Genomic DNA, 17,667 nt, shown 5'->3' with positions numbered 1-17,667 from the left:
TAGATATACACGGTCAACTGGGAAAATGACAAAAGAGCAGAAAGGTATTAAAGAAGAAAAAAAACAGTTGGATAGATTGGGAATTGACAAAGAAGGTTCTTTGGAATGGCGAAAAAGAGGTCAACTCAACTGGGATGGAGAAAAATCATTATAAATGCCCAAGAACAAGAACACCACACTAGTGGCTTTGAGAAAATGGTGAGACTGAGTTAATCGGACAAGTTTAGGTTCTGCAAGGCAGAAACAGAAAATGTGATTCACCTCCTTTTGGGATTAAAAAAACTCATATCAGAACAAGTGTACACGCAATGGCACAACAAGGTATGTAAAGTAATCCACTGGCACATCAACAAAACTCTCAACACCCCAGTTCCAGAAAACTTATTGAAACATGAACCAAAAGTAATCACTGAAAACAAGGAATTAATGCTCATGTATGGCCTGATGATCCCATTGAGCCTGAACATAGAAAACAAAGCATTATGACTGGATATAGTACTGAGGTAAAAAAAAAGAAAAGAAGGCATTGCTAATCAAGGCTTCAGTACCCAGTGGTTTTGGTCTAAATAATGCAGAAATCAAGAAAATAACCAAATACCAAGATCTCAAAACTGAAGTGAAAAGATCCTGGAAGCTGAAGAGTTCTGAAATTGTACCAGTGATTACTGGAGCAACGGGAATGATAAAAAAATGACCTTACAGAGATCTTACAAACCATCCTTGGGAAAATTACTTCAAATGAACTGCAGTTGGAAGCTGTCCGGGGCTCAGTGACGATCCTCAAAGCAGCCCTCAGACCAAAACTTTGAGAACAAGAAACCTTCACAAACTGGTCCATAAATCGTGATCCCTTACTGAAACAGAGGTGGATACTTCGAGATTTGGGAGGACTCCATTGCACTATCTGAAACCTGCACATGGTGATAACAACTGACACACACACACACACACACACACACACACACACACACACACACACACACACACACACACACACACACACACACACACACACACACACACACACACACACACACACACACACACACACACACACTGAGTTACACAATCAAGATCGACTTATTTAGACATTAGCAAAGCATCAAGAAGATTAATGTTAGCTAAGATGAAGTCATAAATAAGCAAAGTCATAAAAACATGAACATAGCATAAAGGAGGGAAACACCAACAACACGGTAGAGAGAAACAACAGAGGGATACTTCGAGGAAGACTGGGTGAGAGGAATAAACACCCAGAAAATAATGTCTGAGCTCAGAAATGGACGTTTTACACCTTCGGGAGCGCAACATGTCAAATGTCCTCATTTCTTTGTTTAAGGTTGTACATGATTGTGCAACCACTCGTTAGACTGGGTGTAGTCCCGGAGACACTGTGTACCCTTTGTATATTAATTTCCATTCTGCTTACAGAAAATAAATATTGAAATGCAGTGAGTTCAATCCAGACAAGGCTTTGACATTTCAAGGTTGCAGGTGCAGTGCAAACTCCACCCCTCTCCCACCGATGGATGAGACCAGATGTGCTCTTGCTTGTTACCTCCGCCACCAAAGGCAGATGGAGGTTATGTTTTCACCCCTGTCTGTTTGTGTTTGTGAGCAGGATATGTCAAAAAGTTATAGACAGATTCGGACGAAATTTAGTGAACAGCTTGGGTGTGTGACAACTGACAAGGATGAATTGATTAGATTTTGGTGAACATCTGGATCTAGATACTATACTTTTTAAGTGATTCTTCACCATTGAGAGATAGGGCCAAAAACGATATACTATAGCACGATATTTCAAAAAGTTATGGATGGATTCAGACAAAACTTGGTGGACAGGTTGGGTGTGTGACAAGGATGAATTGATTCAATTTTGGTGAAGACCTGGAATTGGATGCGAGATTTTTTCAAATTTTTAAAAGTGCTTCTTCACCTTTCAGCGATGGGGCCAAAAACGATATATCGGATTACATTTCAAAAAGTTTCTTTTCGGATTATGACAAAATTTGGTGGATGAGTTGGGTAGGTGACAAGAACAAGTTTATTCAATTTTGGATCGTGTTCGGATGTAAATCCGGCCTATCAGTGGGATACAAAACGTAAATTGTTCAACCTGGTGGAGGTATGCGCTTTACCGAATGCCATTCTAGTTTAGCACGGTAGATGTCATTATTTTTTTGGGTTGGGAGCACCTTTTTTCTTAAAATAAAATAAAATATACAATCTCTTTACTGTCACGTTTGAGGGGTTATGAATTCGCTAATGTGTAAGTTAGCATTGTCTACATGTTGGTTTATTGTGGCGACGGTGGCAACACATGACGTCGCTGTTGCAGTCATGATGTTCCATGCTCATTTGATGTGAAAAGAACGTTTGAAAGCGCAATGCGTGGCTGTGGGGGCGTTATTACAAGGCTGTACACTGGCTCATTCATTCTCTTTTTATCTCTCTCTTTGCTTTTACAGCCTCTTTTCCCCTGCATTTCGCTCTTTACTCTTCCTGATTTTTTTCTCCTGCACTTCGCTACTCTCCTCTTGTTTTCTTGGAAAAGCTGAGTGTCTCTCAATGAGTGTGTGTGTGTGTATGTTGGGGGGGGGGGGTGGAAATCAAGTTGGTCAAAGCCAGTTCACGTTTGCGCTTACTCCGGAGCGAGCCTGCCTTTAAGGATGCCAAAGTGCTCACCTGTGCCACCCTGCCCACCCATATACTTCAAGTGGCATCACAAGTTCTTTCTTGTATTAAGTGTATTTCAGGTTTATTGAGTGTGTATGTATTTATTCATTTCTCTTTATACATTGTTCCAGTCTGCCTTTTCACCTCGGGATTCTCCATTTCTGTCGTTCTGTCTGTCCTTTCAACAAACTGTTATTTCTTATAGTGCATGTGTCACCTGATAACCGCCATTTCTCTCTCGCATGTGCCCAAACTTTTTCAGCCCACTTTGGTTAATCCTTAGGGGAGATAGAATTTGTTAAACATTTCCTTTATCCGACTTTTGGAATCCGACTGGAGGAAACCATGTTAACTGCTCGAGCGTGATTCCCTTTAATCCGTTCATTCACGAAACATAGTTTTGGAATGGTGTGTGCATCTGCTTTTGCAGACCCGTGGACACAACTATGTATATAGATCAGTAATTCACCAGACGTCCTATGTTGGGTTGGTATGAACACTTGAAAGGTTTAATACAACACAAATGCTCAAAAAATATCTACCGAGATACAAAATTATGAACCAATAATGTACCTACGAGTCTTCTGCGGAGGATTGACATGAACATGAACGGAGGATTGACATCCAATAACACTCATGAAACTTTTGGACAGCCTCGCTGAACTACAAAACTGACCAACACAAAGCAGCCCATTTGGAATTATTATTATTATTATTTTCAGGCAGCTTAACTCAAAATTGCTTTAATCTCAGGACTTGGTTTAAATACTAATCTGTTGCATTTTATAGTGGGAAGGTTCATGACTTCTCAAAATTTTCATAACTTGAAAGGATTCCTCAAAAACTGGGCATAACTACATAACTATGCAAAGGAATATGAAGGGAAAATGCTCATCAATCAGCCTGGAGGGGGGGGGCAGGGAGGGGGGCATAGCGACACAATTACCAGAGTCCCAATCACACCGAAATGGATGTATTTAATGGTTTGCACTGTATAATATTATGTACAGTCTAAAAGTAGTGACAACAGAAAACCACTTTTAAAGATGGGTGCGGTTAATGGCAGAATATTATGTACAGTCCTATGATAATTATAATCATACAAGTACGATCATTATCACAGGCTTTATGGCACGTGCACGAGTGCAGAACCTTGAGTCCATCCATAAAGCTTGCAGGCACACAAGCACGCACTCAGGCACTGACGCAGCCATGCAGCTTGTTGATACATTTTAAGAAAGTACAGAAACAAGAAGTAAAAAAACGTTTCTTCATCTCTCTCAATTTGGATTCACAATCACCAAAAACACTGGCTGAATGTGTGAGTGAGTGAGTGAGTGAGTGAGAGAGAGAGAGAGAGAGAGAGAGAGAGAGAGAGAGAGAGAGAGAGAGAGAGAGAGAGAGAGAGAGAGAGAGAGAGAGACAGAGACAGAGACAGAGACAGAGACAGAGACAGAGACAGAGACAGAGACAGAGACAGAGACAGAGACAGAGACAGACAGAGACAGACAGACAGTCACACATATAGAGATGGTTTTCTATTTCACTGGTCAAATTCATACATGGAAATAATCAACATGAACTATCATTGCAAATGGATGCAGGGATTGACAGGCAACAACCTTTATTCAAAGCAAGATGTAGGGATGGTTTTACATGAGAATTCCTTGTGACCATCCCTACCTTGTTTACATACTTTTTGGCATACTACGCCTACATCCTTTTGAATAAAATAAAAATGCTTTTATTACATATGCTTTGAATTAACCCCTCTAATTCGGTAAACTAGGAAGGCACAGATCGAGTCGCATAACTGCTGTTGCCGCAATGATCTGTGAGCAACAAGAATCGTCCACCACACGAATACATTGTCTCTGCCCTGCTGAGCACCAGTTAGGAGGTGGATTTGTTGGCGGGAGTGATATAATTAAACCAGGAAAGGCCCTTCCGACGTGAAAGCGACATGTCATTAAATGCCACGTGCATGCGCAAACTACCACTTCACCTCTAATTCCGGTGGCTTCTGTATGGTTGGTTACTCGGATCTTTGTAAAGATTGTGTATGCACATGATATTTTCGAACCCCTGAACTCTCCTGAGATTGACCAAGATATAACTGCCCCTTAGTAGTTGATGAAGTGCTCAATCCAAGCACATGTATTGTTGGGTAGTCGATCCAGTCGAAAAAAAAAATTCAAATTTTTTTTTTTTTGAGATTTGTTCTACCCTTATTATGTTGTTGTTAGTCTTTCGGCTGCTCTCATTAGGGGTCGCCACAGCGGATCATCCGTTATGATCCACATACTGATTTGGCATAGGTTTTACGCCAGATGCCCTTCCTGACGCAACCCTCGTCGCCTCTTACGACACAGGGATAAGGATTGGGGTTCACCATGATTCCGGGCTGCCCTACACCCTCTCATAGCGCGGCCCAGCACAGAGCTCCCGTCCTCAAGCGATCCTCGCGATCCTCCAATGCACGCCACTACGCCCGGTATTTGTTCTACCCATATTATCAGTATTTAAAATGGCGATTTCAGATAATACAATGGCAATTTCGATGAAACTTGGTTGGTAGGTTTATACCATGATCTAGTTGTATGCAAATGAGAACCGTTGCTATGGACACCACCGTTGCCTAGCAACGGGACTTTGAAATTTTTGAAAAATCATATTAATTTTTTCGAAAATCAAAAATCGGGCCACGAGCGACTGTGGGCAGTACATTCAGCCATATTGTCAAAAATTTCCAGCCGGATCCTATGAAAACTGTCGGAGAAGATAGACTGAATGATCCCTGGTCGAAAACAATAAAAAAACGAAGTTCGTTATATCTCAGAGACTACGAGTCAGATATACATGAAACTGGTATGGTAGGTTCATGGTATGTCCTAGTTATGTGTGAGAAAGAACCGTTGCTATGGACCCCTCCGTTGCCTAGAAACGGCCGAAAAACCTCTAAATGTGGGGGTATTTTAACGAAAAAACAATCTGCAACATTAACCCTTGAAGCTAGAATCATGAATTTTCTTGTGCTTAATCCTCAAGTCATTCCCCATCGAACGGGCCCATCGTGTCAGGTTCTATTGGGTGGTCGACTACCCATGTTCGCCTACCGGCTTGTATATTTATAGGTCTGTCTTGGACTATTGTGAATATCTTACTCTCATATATCTTTTTGAATCACTCTGTGTACATTCGAGGATACTGTCATCAGATTTGATTCAGAAAGGGTTTACAATAGCACCAGGCCCACAATCATAAGGGGCCTATAGTGACAAAGAGAGATTTTTAAAAAATTCTTTTTTAAAGTGTCAACATTGCGATACATTTCAAGAAATAATATGTATAGAATTTGATGCTACTAAAAAAACCAAAAAAAAAAACTATTTCAATTGAAAAAAAACATTCTACCATTTCATGGCGCATGACATCACTATGCTGTTCATAGCGTACATCCCAGTTCCATAACACAGATATACGGAGGAAAATGAAGCAAAACTGCATCGTATCAGCAGATTCTTCTGCTTCGACTTCGAGTGAAGTAACTGTGCCTTAGACTTCCGTTGAGTAATTCATACTCCGGTGGATCCAGTCTACGCTGATGGTTCTGATGACGAACGTGCTGTTTCTGATGAAATCCTTTTGCTGGATACAGAACATGCAGATAACCTTCAGGGAAGTATACCACTACCTTCCTTTGATGCTGTCCTGTGGACTGTTGACGCATACAGCCAATAATGCATGGACGTGGGCCCTGATTTCTGTCGAAATCGTTCTGGGAAACATGCAATGTCATCAACACAACATCAGGTCAAGGTCATGAACTTTTTCATGCATTTTTTTTTTACATGGACATTTAGTTCATTTACAGTGAACAATTTTTCGAGCAGGAATTGACTTTAACCTTAATGTCTGCAAGAATAATAATAATAATAATAATAATCTATCTATAATTCCAGCAATCTCTGTCTGTCTGTGACCGCTGTTTCTTGACAACCACTGGTCCGATCTAATTGAAACTTGCCAGGTATATTGCTGGGGACCTGAGTTTGTGCCTTTTCAAGGTTTGATATTAATCGGACAAGTGGTTCCCAAGTTATTGCCATTTATTTACCAAACCAATGACAGGACACGTTGCTGCGTAGGCGAGGCCGTTAGGGAAGAAATCCTCAGCCGCGTTCCCCATTACGGGTCACAACGTACGGACTTCCAGATAGTGATGACTTACTGTATTCAAATAATTTCTCGATTTCTTATGCGCATTTATAGATAAACACAATGTTCCAATCCAGTCGTCGTTTACGAGAGCGAAGGAACGGCCTGTGGTTGTATGAAAGTTTTTTTTTTGCACGTACGGCCACACACGTATGGGCACGCGAGAGCGAAGGAACGGCCTGTGTGGTTGTTGTTTCTGGCATGCAGTTTGAAAGTTTTTTTTGTTTTGCATGTACGGCCATGCACGTATGGCCACGCACGTACAGGCATGCGAGAGCGAAGGAACAGCCTGTGTGATTGTTGTTTCTGGCACGCGGTTTGAAAGTTCTTATTTTTATTTTTATTTTATTTTTTGCATGTATGGCCACGCATGTACGGCCACGCACGTATGGGCACGCACTAGTAATAATAATATTAATAAATGTTGGAGGGTATACATTAATATTGAAATGTTTTTGACTTTAGGAAACTCTGATACAGTTTTCAATCAAGTGTCTCCAAATGGTGAAACCTTCGAAAGGCCCTGGCTGATTTATTCACCATCAATTTGGCTGTGTCTTCTGCTTCATGTGCAAGCTGTTTTCTCCAAACAGCACAACTGCACTAGCCGGTTGAGGATTTTATTGATGGGATCACATTGGCTAACTTGGTGAACACCGATATAAATTCAACACGTTTATCAAGGACTAAACATCTAGAGAACCACAAAGCAGAAGAACATACATCAAAGAACGACATTACTGGACGGAAGTGTTAAAGCATGTTGTCTCAGGAATAAATGTTCTGACTACGCACGAGGTCTTGCACTCAGAGGGGTTAGTGAAACCTTTGGTAGTTGAAATAATGACAACTACCTTCGGTGCTTCGAGTTCTTGAGCAGAGTGCAACCCTTTCCTGGCCCACCACATCATTCCCCAAATGGCAATGAATGGTTCCCCAAAATGGGGGATCACAAATTTGTTTGGCACCAGGCTCACAAAAGGTTTATCCAGCCCTGCTTCCATGTGCTTTACTTGAGCAACTAAAAGTTTGCAGTTTGCAGTTCACTACCGACTCTAGACACCGTTTGTATCAGTCATCCCATGTTCGTGTGACCTTTATATCGAAATGTCTCACTGCATGCCTCAAGGCACCGTTACTGTACGGATAGGGAATTATTTTTATATATACCAGCAAGGAACTCAGCAAATGTAAATAATCCAGCTTGTGGCAAACGACTATCAAGATATTCAACAGCATTTAGATATCAGAGCTGCAACGATGCTGAGAACAGATATTCTTTCTTTCCAATCTTCAACGTTATCACACATCAATTTCCACCATTAGCAGTAATTCTCACACTTGCTAATTTAACATTTACAAAGGAATGAAGACATATGCAAATTACATCATTATAATGTGTCACTCTTGCACAGGAATGCATCTTCGAAGCCATGCAAGTCAGGAAAAGCACTGATCCTCTTGAAAACGAGTGCGATTACAAGAAAATGAGGTGTTAAGATGCAGTAATAGAAACGATAATGGTTATTATTGTACTTCATGCTGTATTGGTTTGTGTGCTGAATCAGAATTAGCCCGTTTTTGCACAACTACATACATTCAATGTAATTTTTCTCAGCTGTTGTAATCTCTGCCACAAAGGGCCATTTTTAGATTATGTACACAAACCAATTCGATGTTTTGTCAAAAACTCAAAAAGTCAAACATTTCAGCCACGGAGTGACCTTCACCAAGGGACTACCTGGCACCCGCACAGGCAATGTGCGTTCAGATCTTAAATGTCCATCTGCGGCGTGGAGTGTTAAAGGCCGGCAATAGACCACGGGAACCATGCAGTTCACCACTATCAATCATCATAACCTCGGCAACCATTATCGATCCTCAGGCATTAATGAAAATGGTTACCTTCATGAAACTTTTTGCACAAACCTCCTACATTCGAGGACAATCAGTAAAGATGACTGTGATAAAACTTCCAAGAGCATTCCCTGAAACACCTAATGCTTAGATATATTTTCTTCAGACTTGTATACACCAACCTCTTTGTCCTCCAACCACTTTGTTGGTATATATATATATATATATATATATATATATATATATATATATATATATATATATATATATATATATATATATATATATATATATATATATATATATATATATATATATATATATATATATATATATATATATATATATATATATATATATATATATATATATATATATATATATATATATATATATATATATATATAATGACTTATTAATTTGCCTAAAAACATCCACTTGTAAATGATTCTGTCTGAGATAATTCTGAATTTGAAAATATATTTTTCCATCTTTCTCTTAATACTATGTCTAGTGTTGGCTTAATGGTTAGGGTGGCGGCCTTTGGATCCAAGGGTCCTGAGTTCAAATCCTGCTCAGTTGTTGAATTAATACCAGGTGGGGTTAACTCGGCCAGTCGGCAAAATGAGTGCCAGCATGCTGGTATACTGTGTCGGAGTGGTGACCCGGAGCTTGCTGCTTGATAACTGAGCACATCTCTGGACATCTCGACAGCATACAGTACATACCAAACGCTGAAAAAGGACAGTAATTTTTTTTTTAATTAAAGACTTCAAATATTAATCATGACTATTTCTGTTGTAATGAGAATGTACCTTGTTCAGTTTCCAACGTAGCTTTCGTTTATATATGTACAGAAACTCAGAGGTGATGTTGAGTGTACGAAAGTGGACTTGTACATTTCATATAACTTTAAAGTGTATATTTGCATAACTTCTCGTGTGCATGTACATAATAAATATCTCTCGCGAATTTTCCTGGCCTCCTGACTAATTAATTACGGATGTCGGCAGTTCACAGACCAAGCTGATTTTCGTCTCCTCTAAAGTCTATTTACTTCGCATAATATGCGAATTACATATCCATCAGTTTGTTTATAAGCCTTGAAAAGTCAGGTGAAAGCCAAAAGTGTTTTTTAAAAAATGAAAGACAACTATTTTCTTTCCTCTGTATGATGAGAATGTTCCTTAATTGATCAGTGTATATTAGACCGCTGCCACGATCGCTATGAACAAGACATGCATTACCTCGTTTGAGTTGTAATATCTCTCTCTCTCTCCCCCCTGGTTGCATCATTGGTTGGGACGCGGCAATGCCGCTGATGCAGTGTCCCCCTCACCAGTACACTGGTGCTCATTTTGCTGACCTCGGAAGGATGACAGGCTGAGTCAACTACCTGGTGGATATTAATTCAGCGGCCAACAGGGCTTGAACTCAGGACCCTAGAATCCCAAGCCACCACCCTAACCACTAAACCAACACCAGGCTCGAGTTGTAATCAAGATGTACCTTTGTTTCCTCAAAATGGTACCTTTATTTATTGATGGAAGACGCGTTGTTCAGTCTTCAAATGTTCACCGGAGACCTATAAACCCTCAGAACTATGCGGCCGAAGAAGATGGCGGCGATTTCTGGGTGGCTGAAGTGAAAGGCACGGCCGAGCTAATGTGTGGTGTTTGTGATGCTGGGGGATAGAGTGGAAGGCGTGGACTGTAAAATAGGTGGCGCTTATGATCCAGCAGACACAAACTCAGCTTTATATATAAAGAAGAAGAAGATATATTTTTTGTATAACATTGGGGTGGTTGGGATTACACATTTTTAAAGAAGAAGAAGGTGCTTCCAACCAAAAGTAAAAACTAGATCGATTCTGCCAATTTGAATAATAAATAAGAGTAGACCTGGTCTCAGGTGATATTTCACCAGCTTCACAGATGGCTTCCTCAGGCACAATACACCATTTTGTGCCTGAGGAAACCAGCTGTGAAATATATTATGCCCAATTCAGCAGCCAATGCAGATAAAACTCAAGACTCCATGACCCCAAGCCAGCCACCCTAACCACTAAGTCAACACCCACAGGCTTATTTTGTTCCTCTTGGATAGGTGATCATACCTGTAAAGTGTTGCCTCAATCTGTTCAGCCATTTCAGAGCAGAGGTTTTGAAAGTTTTTTTTTGTTAAAAACAAATATGGCTGCCAAGCCATGTGACCGATGACGTGAACAATTTTTTCCCCCATACAATTTAGCCCCAGATGACCGTCAAAAATTTTCATACCGATTGGATAAAACGTTTGATGCACGCAATTATGACGACAGAACGAAGCCACCTCGGACATCATCAAACTTATCACCTATTTCCTATGGGGAGTACGTCAGATGTGCCAAGTTTTAATTTTTCCCATGGAGCGGATTCGGAGATACAGAAGTCCAAAGTGTTTCCTTTTTTCACACCACGTGACCTATGATGTCATAATAATTATTAAAATATTCCACATGAGTAGTCAAACAGATGGTGAAAATTTTGTGTCAATCAGTTAAGCGGTTGCAGAGAAACCAGAGAAAATTAGCCTGGACGAACGGACAACCCAAAAACATAATTTATCTGGCGACTTCATCAGAGGAGGTACAGAAGCGAATGAAATGGGATTCTGATAGCGCTTGCTGCAGGTGAAAGAACATTTCTGAAGTTTTCATGTTATGATTTGTCAAGATCATCATCCGATTCCAAGATCGGCAAATAGGGGAGGAAGGTTGATGGACATTAAACTGGGTGTATGCTCCACTGGCATGAGTTGGTGGATGTTAAAGATCCCATGGTCTCCTTCATTAACAGTGGGTAAGCTATCACCGGCACCCTGGATAAATTCCAAAATTTCTGCTCTCACCTACAAAGGGCACTGCATCAGTGGCACACAGCTGTAACATCACAAATGATGCTACTTAGAGCTATGTGCTGAATACAAAAGAAGAAGAAGAAGAAATAGTAGTCGAAGTAGAAGAAGAAGGTCGTCAGGAGTTTTGGATTTCTTTGTGTCGATAGTTCCTTTAAAAAAAAAACCCTTTAATTTTGATACCACTTTGACCTTGCGGTTTACTTTATTTAAGAAAGATAAAAGAAGCTTTAGTATGAAGCTCCACCTTTCCTAGTTAAATGGTAACCATGTCTTTTGGTTGCTTCATCCCACAGGTCTCTCATGAGAAATGAGATATGGATGTTCAAAGCAGGTGTTTGTTCACATCTGCTCCTCGCTGTCCTTGCCTTCCTCCTGCCTGCATTGGCCAGCATGGCATTGGGTTGCCCATCTCGCTGCGAGTGCCTTGCCCAGCACCGTGCTGTTGTTTGTCATCGTCGGCGTCTTCGAGCCATCCCTGATGGGATACCTATTGAAACACAGGTACTGGACTTAAGGAAGAACCAGTTAAGTGATCTTCACCCCCACACCTTTGCTACATTTTCACAGCTTGAGGAGTTACAGCTGAGTGAGAACATCCTCGGAATCATCGAGCCAGGAAGCTTTCATAATCTTCCTGCACTACGCATTCTAAACCTTCGCAACAACCGCCTGAAGCTTCTTCCTGTCGGGGTCTTCACAGGCCTCGGTAACTTGACACACTTGGACATCAGTGATAATCGCCTTGTGATCCTGCTTGATTTTACATTTAAAGATCTGGGAAACTTACGACATTTGGAACTGGGTGACAATGATCTGGTCTATATTTCTAATCTTGCCTTTGTGGGCCTGCACAGTCTTGAAGATCTAAAACTGGAGCGTTGCAACTTGACTGTATTTCCTTCCGAGGCTCTTAATCAGCTCCAAAAGTTGACTATGTTGGGCTTGAACTATCTTAACATTAGTGACCTCAAGCCTTTTGGTTTCCGAGGACTTCAGCAATTACGGATATTAGAAATTGATAACTGGCCTCTTCTGAAGTTACTTCACCCACTCAGTTTTGATCATCTTAACCTAACCTCTCTTGCCATCACAAACACGAATATAACTGCTGTACCTGGTACCACTCTACAACATCTAGGACACTTGCGCCGACTCAATTTGTCCTTCAATGCCATTGAGCTTATTGAAACTGGAGCTTTTGAGAAGCTAATTTGGCTGCAAGAGCTGACCATAGCCGGTGCAGCGTTGAAGACCATCGAGCCACTGGCTTTCCGAGGCCTTGCTCATCTGAGGGTGCTTAATCTCACTAGGAACCTTTTACGGAGTCTTGAGGAGCAGGCTTTTCAGACGACAGAAACATTGGAGATCTTGAGGATAGACAGTAACCCTTTGACATGCGACTGTCGTCTGCTGTGGGTCATCAACAAACGTCGATGGCTTGACTTTGGAGGAAAAGATCCTACATGCCAAGCTCCCATCTACCTTCATGGTCTGACCTTTGCACAAATCCCAGATGTTCTACCGCGCAACTATTTCACATGCCGCCAGCCAAGAATGCTGGGTCCTCGTCTTGTGACATTAATGGCTATTGAGGAGCAGATGGCACTTCTGCCCTGCCGAGTCGAAGGTGATCCTTTTCCCAACATTGCCTGGATCTCCCCATGGAAGCAAAGAATTGTGGGAAAGCAGGGGAGTGGAAAGATGATCATTCTTAAGAATGGAACCCTTCAACTTCACTTCGCCCAGCTTGCAGACAGTGGTGTTTATACTTGCATCGCAGCCAATGCTGTTGGGAATGCTACCTCTTTTGTGAGGCTCAATGTAAAACGGTTTGCTCCTCAGCCATTGTACATCAACGAAACGCATGGCCATGCCTCTGGTGACGTCAATACAACATACACTAAAGATAGCATTCAGGGCAGTTTCTATGACCTGAAAACTGTGCTCATAGCAATCGCCATTGGTTGCTTCGCATTTCTTGGAGTTGTTCTTCTGTGTCTCCTCATATTGTTTCTTGTGAGCAAAGGCAGACGTAAAACCAAGCAGACTCTTCAGGTCGAATACATTCCCAAGCAAGAAGATGTCCCTGACCTCTCGGTGCAGCCTCCACCTTCAAAGGTCATCAGTGTAAAAATGACGTAATTTTAGGGTTTTGAAAGGACAACCTGATAAACTTGAGTGTGTGAGACACATTGTGTACATACCTGGAAGAGACTTTTGTATTTTTTCATACCTTGAAATTATTTGGTGTGTGTTTTTATAAAAAATACGCGTGTATCAGACACCGGAGTAGGTGATGATCATTCCATATAATACACTGTGCGAGATGTATTTTATAGAGCAAGACAATGTGCAACCTGTTTCTGGCAGCTAACATGTACTTATTTTTCAGCATCTTTAGTTTGGTTCATTGTTATCAACAAAAGAGTGAAAACATGCCTTATTTATTTGAAAACATGTGCATGTATCACCAATTGATTACACGGATGTTTTTCATGAATTTGTACATATGAAGAAAACGGTTGAATGTTGTAATTTAAAATGCTCTTTCAGGGTTTAAAATTGACCAACCACAGAGTTGAGATTGTACAGCATTACTAAGCACATTTGTGGAGCTCATCGCTAAGGATCCATTTGAATGTTCAGCAAATGTAATTGAGGATTTTATATGTAACTTCCCTCCCCCAACCCCTCTCTACCCTTTACCTGTGCATTGTTTGCATCAGTTATATCTACGTTTCCAGCAATGGTACACGCATACAATTTTCAACAGTGTTGGGTTTCTGTTCTCTCTGGAAAAGTTGGGCAAGCATATTTTACACACCGATGATTTATTGTACCCAGCACTGGAGTCTACAGCTACACACTTGGCATTGAAAGTGATGAGGTACAGTGTGTGAAGAGTGTGCCTGATGTCAAAAGGTATGTTTTTTCTTGGCCTCTTTCCTGCATGGGGTGAAAATTTCGAGGACATCGCTGCAAACGGTTTGCCACAGCCCTTTATTTTGAGCCCTCTGGTACCATATACTCTCATTAATCTGGAAGCTCTTCAGATCTTGCTTAGCCTTGTCTCTCCACCTTAACTGTGGCCTGTGGACTGGGTATGTCTATGGTTGTCATCCAAAAAGGAGCTGTTGAGGAATCTGGTCATCACTCATCTTAGCCATATTATCTAACCGTTCCAACCTTAGTCACATTATCCAAGCCTGTGTTTCAGCAGAGACGAACTGCTTGCTGGTCACTGAAAAGTTCACTGTCCTTAAACACAGGCTTATGTAGTACCCAAAAGTTTCTTGAAGCATTCCGCATCCTCTGCTCAACTTCTCTCTCCACACATAGTTATAATTTCTTGACGACTCCTAGTTATAATTACTCCAAGATACTTCAGTTCAGTTACCATCTCAATGATCCTATTAGCCATGTGGATAGGTGCCATATCAGCCTCTCACAGCCCTTCCCTTCCCAGCTCGGTCTCTGATTGACTCACTGTTAATCCTAACTGAGATGTTGCTTTCAGAAGCACCTCCATCTCATGTTCCATGTTGGCTCTTGAGGTAGTGACTATAAATGCATCGTCACCAAAAAGCATCCCTGTCACAGTTGTCTGCTCTGGTGATCTTCATCCAGCCCCCCATCAGATTTCTACTGCACTTCTACAGGACTTTCACCCTAAGCAACAGCATGTCAACACATCATTTGCCTTTCCTGAGCCTCGTTGGGCGTTTGGGAGCCCATTCTCAATTATCTTCTGCAAACACTCTTGTACAACATGTGCAAAGTCTTTGCCAAGTACATCCAGGAAAGTGATTCTTCACCAGTTGTCACATACTGTTAAATCAAATCACCTTTCTTTGGTATCGGAACTATCATCACATCTCTTGAGTATGCAGGTACCAGATGCTCTTTCCACATTGGGTTGAAATAAATACAGCATGCTGACTGGGCACTCCATTCCATCACATTCACCATCTCTGGCAGTATCCCATTTATCCCTGCAGTCTTTCTTCTCTTTAACATCCCTAAAGCCTGACAAAGCTCTTCTTCATGGGGTGGATGTGATATCCATGTCCTCATGGGTCTTTGTTGCACTGCTCCAATCACCTGTTCATCAAAAATACATGGGGTGTTGAGCACAGAAGTTAAGTCACTATGCCTTTTTGAAGCACAGAAGAGAAGTGACTGACTTATTCTGAGAACTCATGCATAGTTCTCCTCTGTGATCTCTCACCCTTGATGTATTGACAGTTGCACCCTAGCTCTCCCATGTCAGCTGTGCCACAGACTTTGCCATGTGCCACTAACCCACTTTCCACTTCATGCTCTATCTGCCTTGCCTTCTTCTGAAAAATTCATTTTTGGCTAAACAGACCATTCGAGCTATTAGCTTCCAGGGAGCCTATCTTCACTCAATGTACGGAGCAAGTGAAAAATAGAACCAATCACTCTACCTTCCAAGCATCTGAAAGCACACACACACACACACACACACACACACACACACACACACACACACACACACACACACACACACACACACACACACACACACACACACACACACACACGGCGTTAACGTAAGCACCTCGTCTCCGTCTCTCTCATCGGTACCTCCACTCCAATCTTTCGGCGATTGTGGGGCCTCGATATTGGAGGAAAAACGAAGAATTGAGAGAGAGTGAGAGAGTGCCCTGGAAGGGAGACTGATTTGAAAAGAGAAGGGGAAGCTCAATGGGAGGCAGCGGCATAGGCCACCATGAGCCACTTTCGCATCAAGGTTATTGTGCTATCGAGATGTTGTTCTGCAGCTGTTGATGTCTCTAGTGGACCGTATGAAGCCCTGCATGTTAAGGATGAGAGCTTTAAAAGCAGGGAGGGAAACATGACTGCAGTAGAAAGGCATGATCAGACATCGAAGCATGAATCGCTGTGAATGGCACGTGGCTTTGCACCCTGTGAATCAAGACAACACCTCCACTTCTTCTTCTGGCATATGGCAGCTTGGCTGCTGGCTAGCTATCATTTCTTGAAGCACAGCAGAGCCACTGATGTTGTGCCCCTCTAACAGTACACTGGTACTCGTTTCACCAACCTTGGAAGGATGATGGGCTGAGTCAACCCCACCTGGTGTTAATTTAGCAACAGACCGGGCTCAAACTCAGGAAGCTATGATCCTAAGCCAGCCACCCCAGCAACTAAGCCAACACCAGGCTTAACACCCCATGAATGGTCGCATCTCAAACAGACTGCCTGGATCCCTGGACGATTTTTGTCGTGATGCTGGCGGTGGTCGTCGCTGCCTTTGTGGGCCAAGGAGGAAAAAGTGAGGTAAACCCAGAGCAATTTGGTGCTGCTGTCACCCTGGTCGGGCTGTTGAGTGGCCCATGCACTGACTCCTGAGGGGAGAAATCATTAAATGAAGTGCCGGGGATAGCAGGTGGGGTGTTGGGAGTGGAACATCGGTGAAAGATGGAGACAAATCTTGTGTTGGAAGGAAAAGAGAATAAAATCTTGAATAGAGGTACACAGATGCCTTACAGGCAGAGACCTGTGTCTGTGCAGCCTCACTGAGCAGCCAACATGTGGGCTGTGAATAATAAAGTCTGCACCTCCTCTCATGAGAAAAAGATAATCTCTCAGAGAGACAGGGAACTGCACTAAGGCAAAAGACTGAAAAGGTGCGGCCTGTCTTGGTAAAATAAAGTTCCAGAAAATAAGCTTAAATATAGAAAGCTGGAGTGCAGTGGAAAAGGAAATCGTCCTCCCATATGAAGTGTATTTTCCATCCTGGGGGGGGGGGGGAGGGGTGGCAGGAGAACAAGATTTATGGACAAGCTGAAGTAAATAAAATTGATCATCAGAACAGAAACTTCTTTCTCATAAATTCGAAAAACTAGCTTCAATAACCCATATACCTGACTAAGAGCAGAATGAAAAGAAATAACAGCTAGGACTAGAAAATAAGCGGCAGATAATGTGAGGGCGATTGGAGATAAGGGCTTGCCAGAGGGTGGTGAG

The 17,667-nt window shown here is 41.9% G+C and overlaps 1 protein-coding gene across 8 annotated transcripts in view; it reads left to right on the top strand.

The window, feature by feature from the left end:
- Positions 1-17,436, top strand: part of LOC147030448 (leucine-rich repeat and immunoglobulin-like domain-containing nogo receptor-interacting protein 2) — a 158,572-nt gene extending 141,136 nt beyond the window's left edge. For 7 of the 8 annotated variants that reach the window (XM_085874494.1, XM_085874496.1, XM_085874498.1 and 4 more), the window contains one exon: positions 11,946-17,436. In XM_085874494.1, the coding sequence (XP_085730620.1) occupies positions 11,946-13,794 (1,849 nt within the window). In that variant the 3' untranslated portion in view covers positions 13,795-17,436. Of the gene's footprint in view, positions 1-8,312; positions 8,976-11,945 lie in introns of those variants that run through there. The other variant, XR_015056375.1, reaches the window with a different exon arrangement.
- The last annotated feature ends 231 nt before the right edge of the window (positions 17,437-17,667 follow it).

This window comes from Eptatretus burgeri, chromosome 3, assembly GCF_056783735.1.
Source record: "Eptatretus burgeri isolate ZD-2024b chromosome 3, Ebu_testis_v1, whole genome shotgun sequence".
In the NCBI taxonomy this organism is placed as follows: domain Eukaryota; kingdom Metazoa; phylum Chordata; class Myxini; order Myxiniformes; family Myxinidae; genus Eptatretus; species Eptatretus burgeri.
Note: the sequence above shows the minus strand (reverse complement) of the source record. Positions and strands in the feature narration are given on the sequence as shown.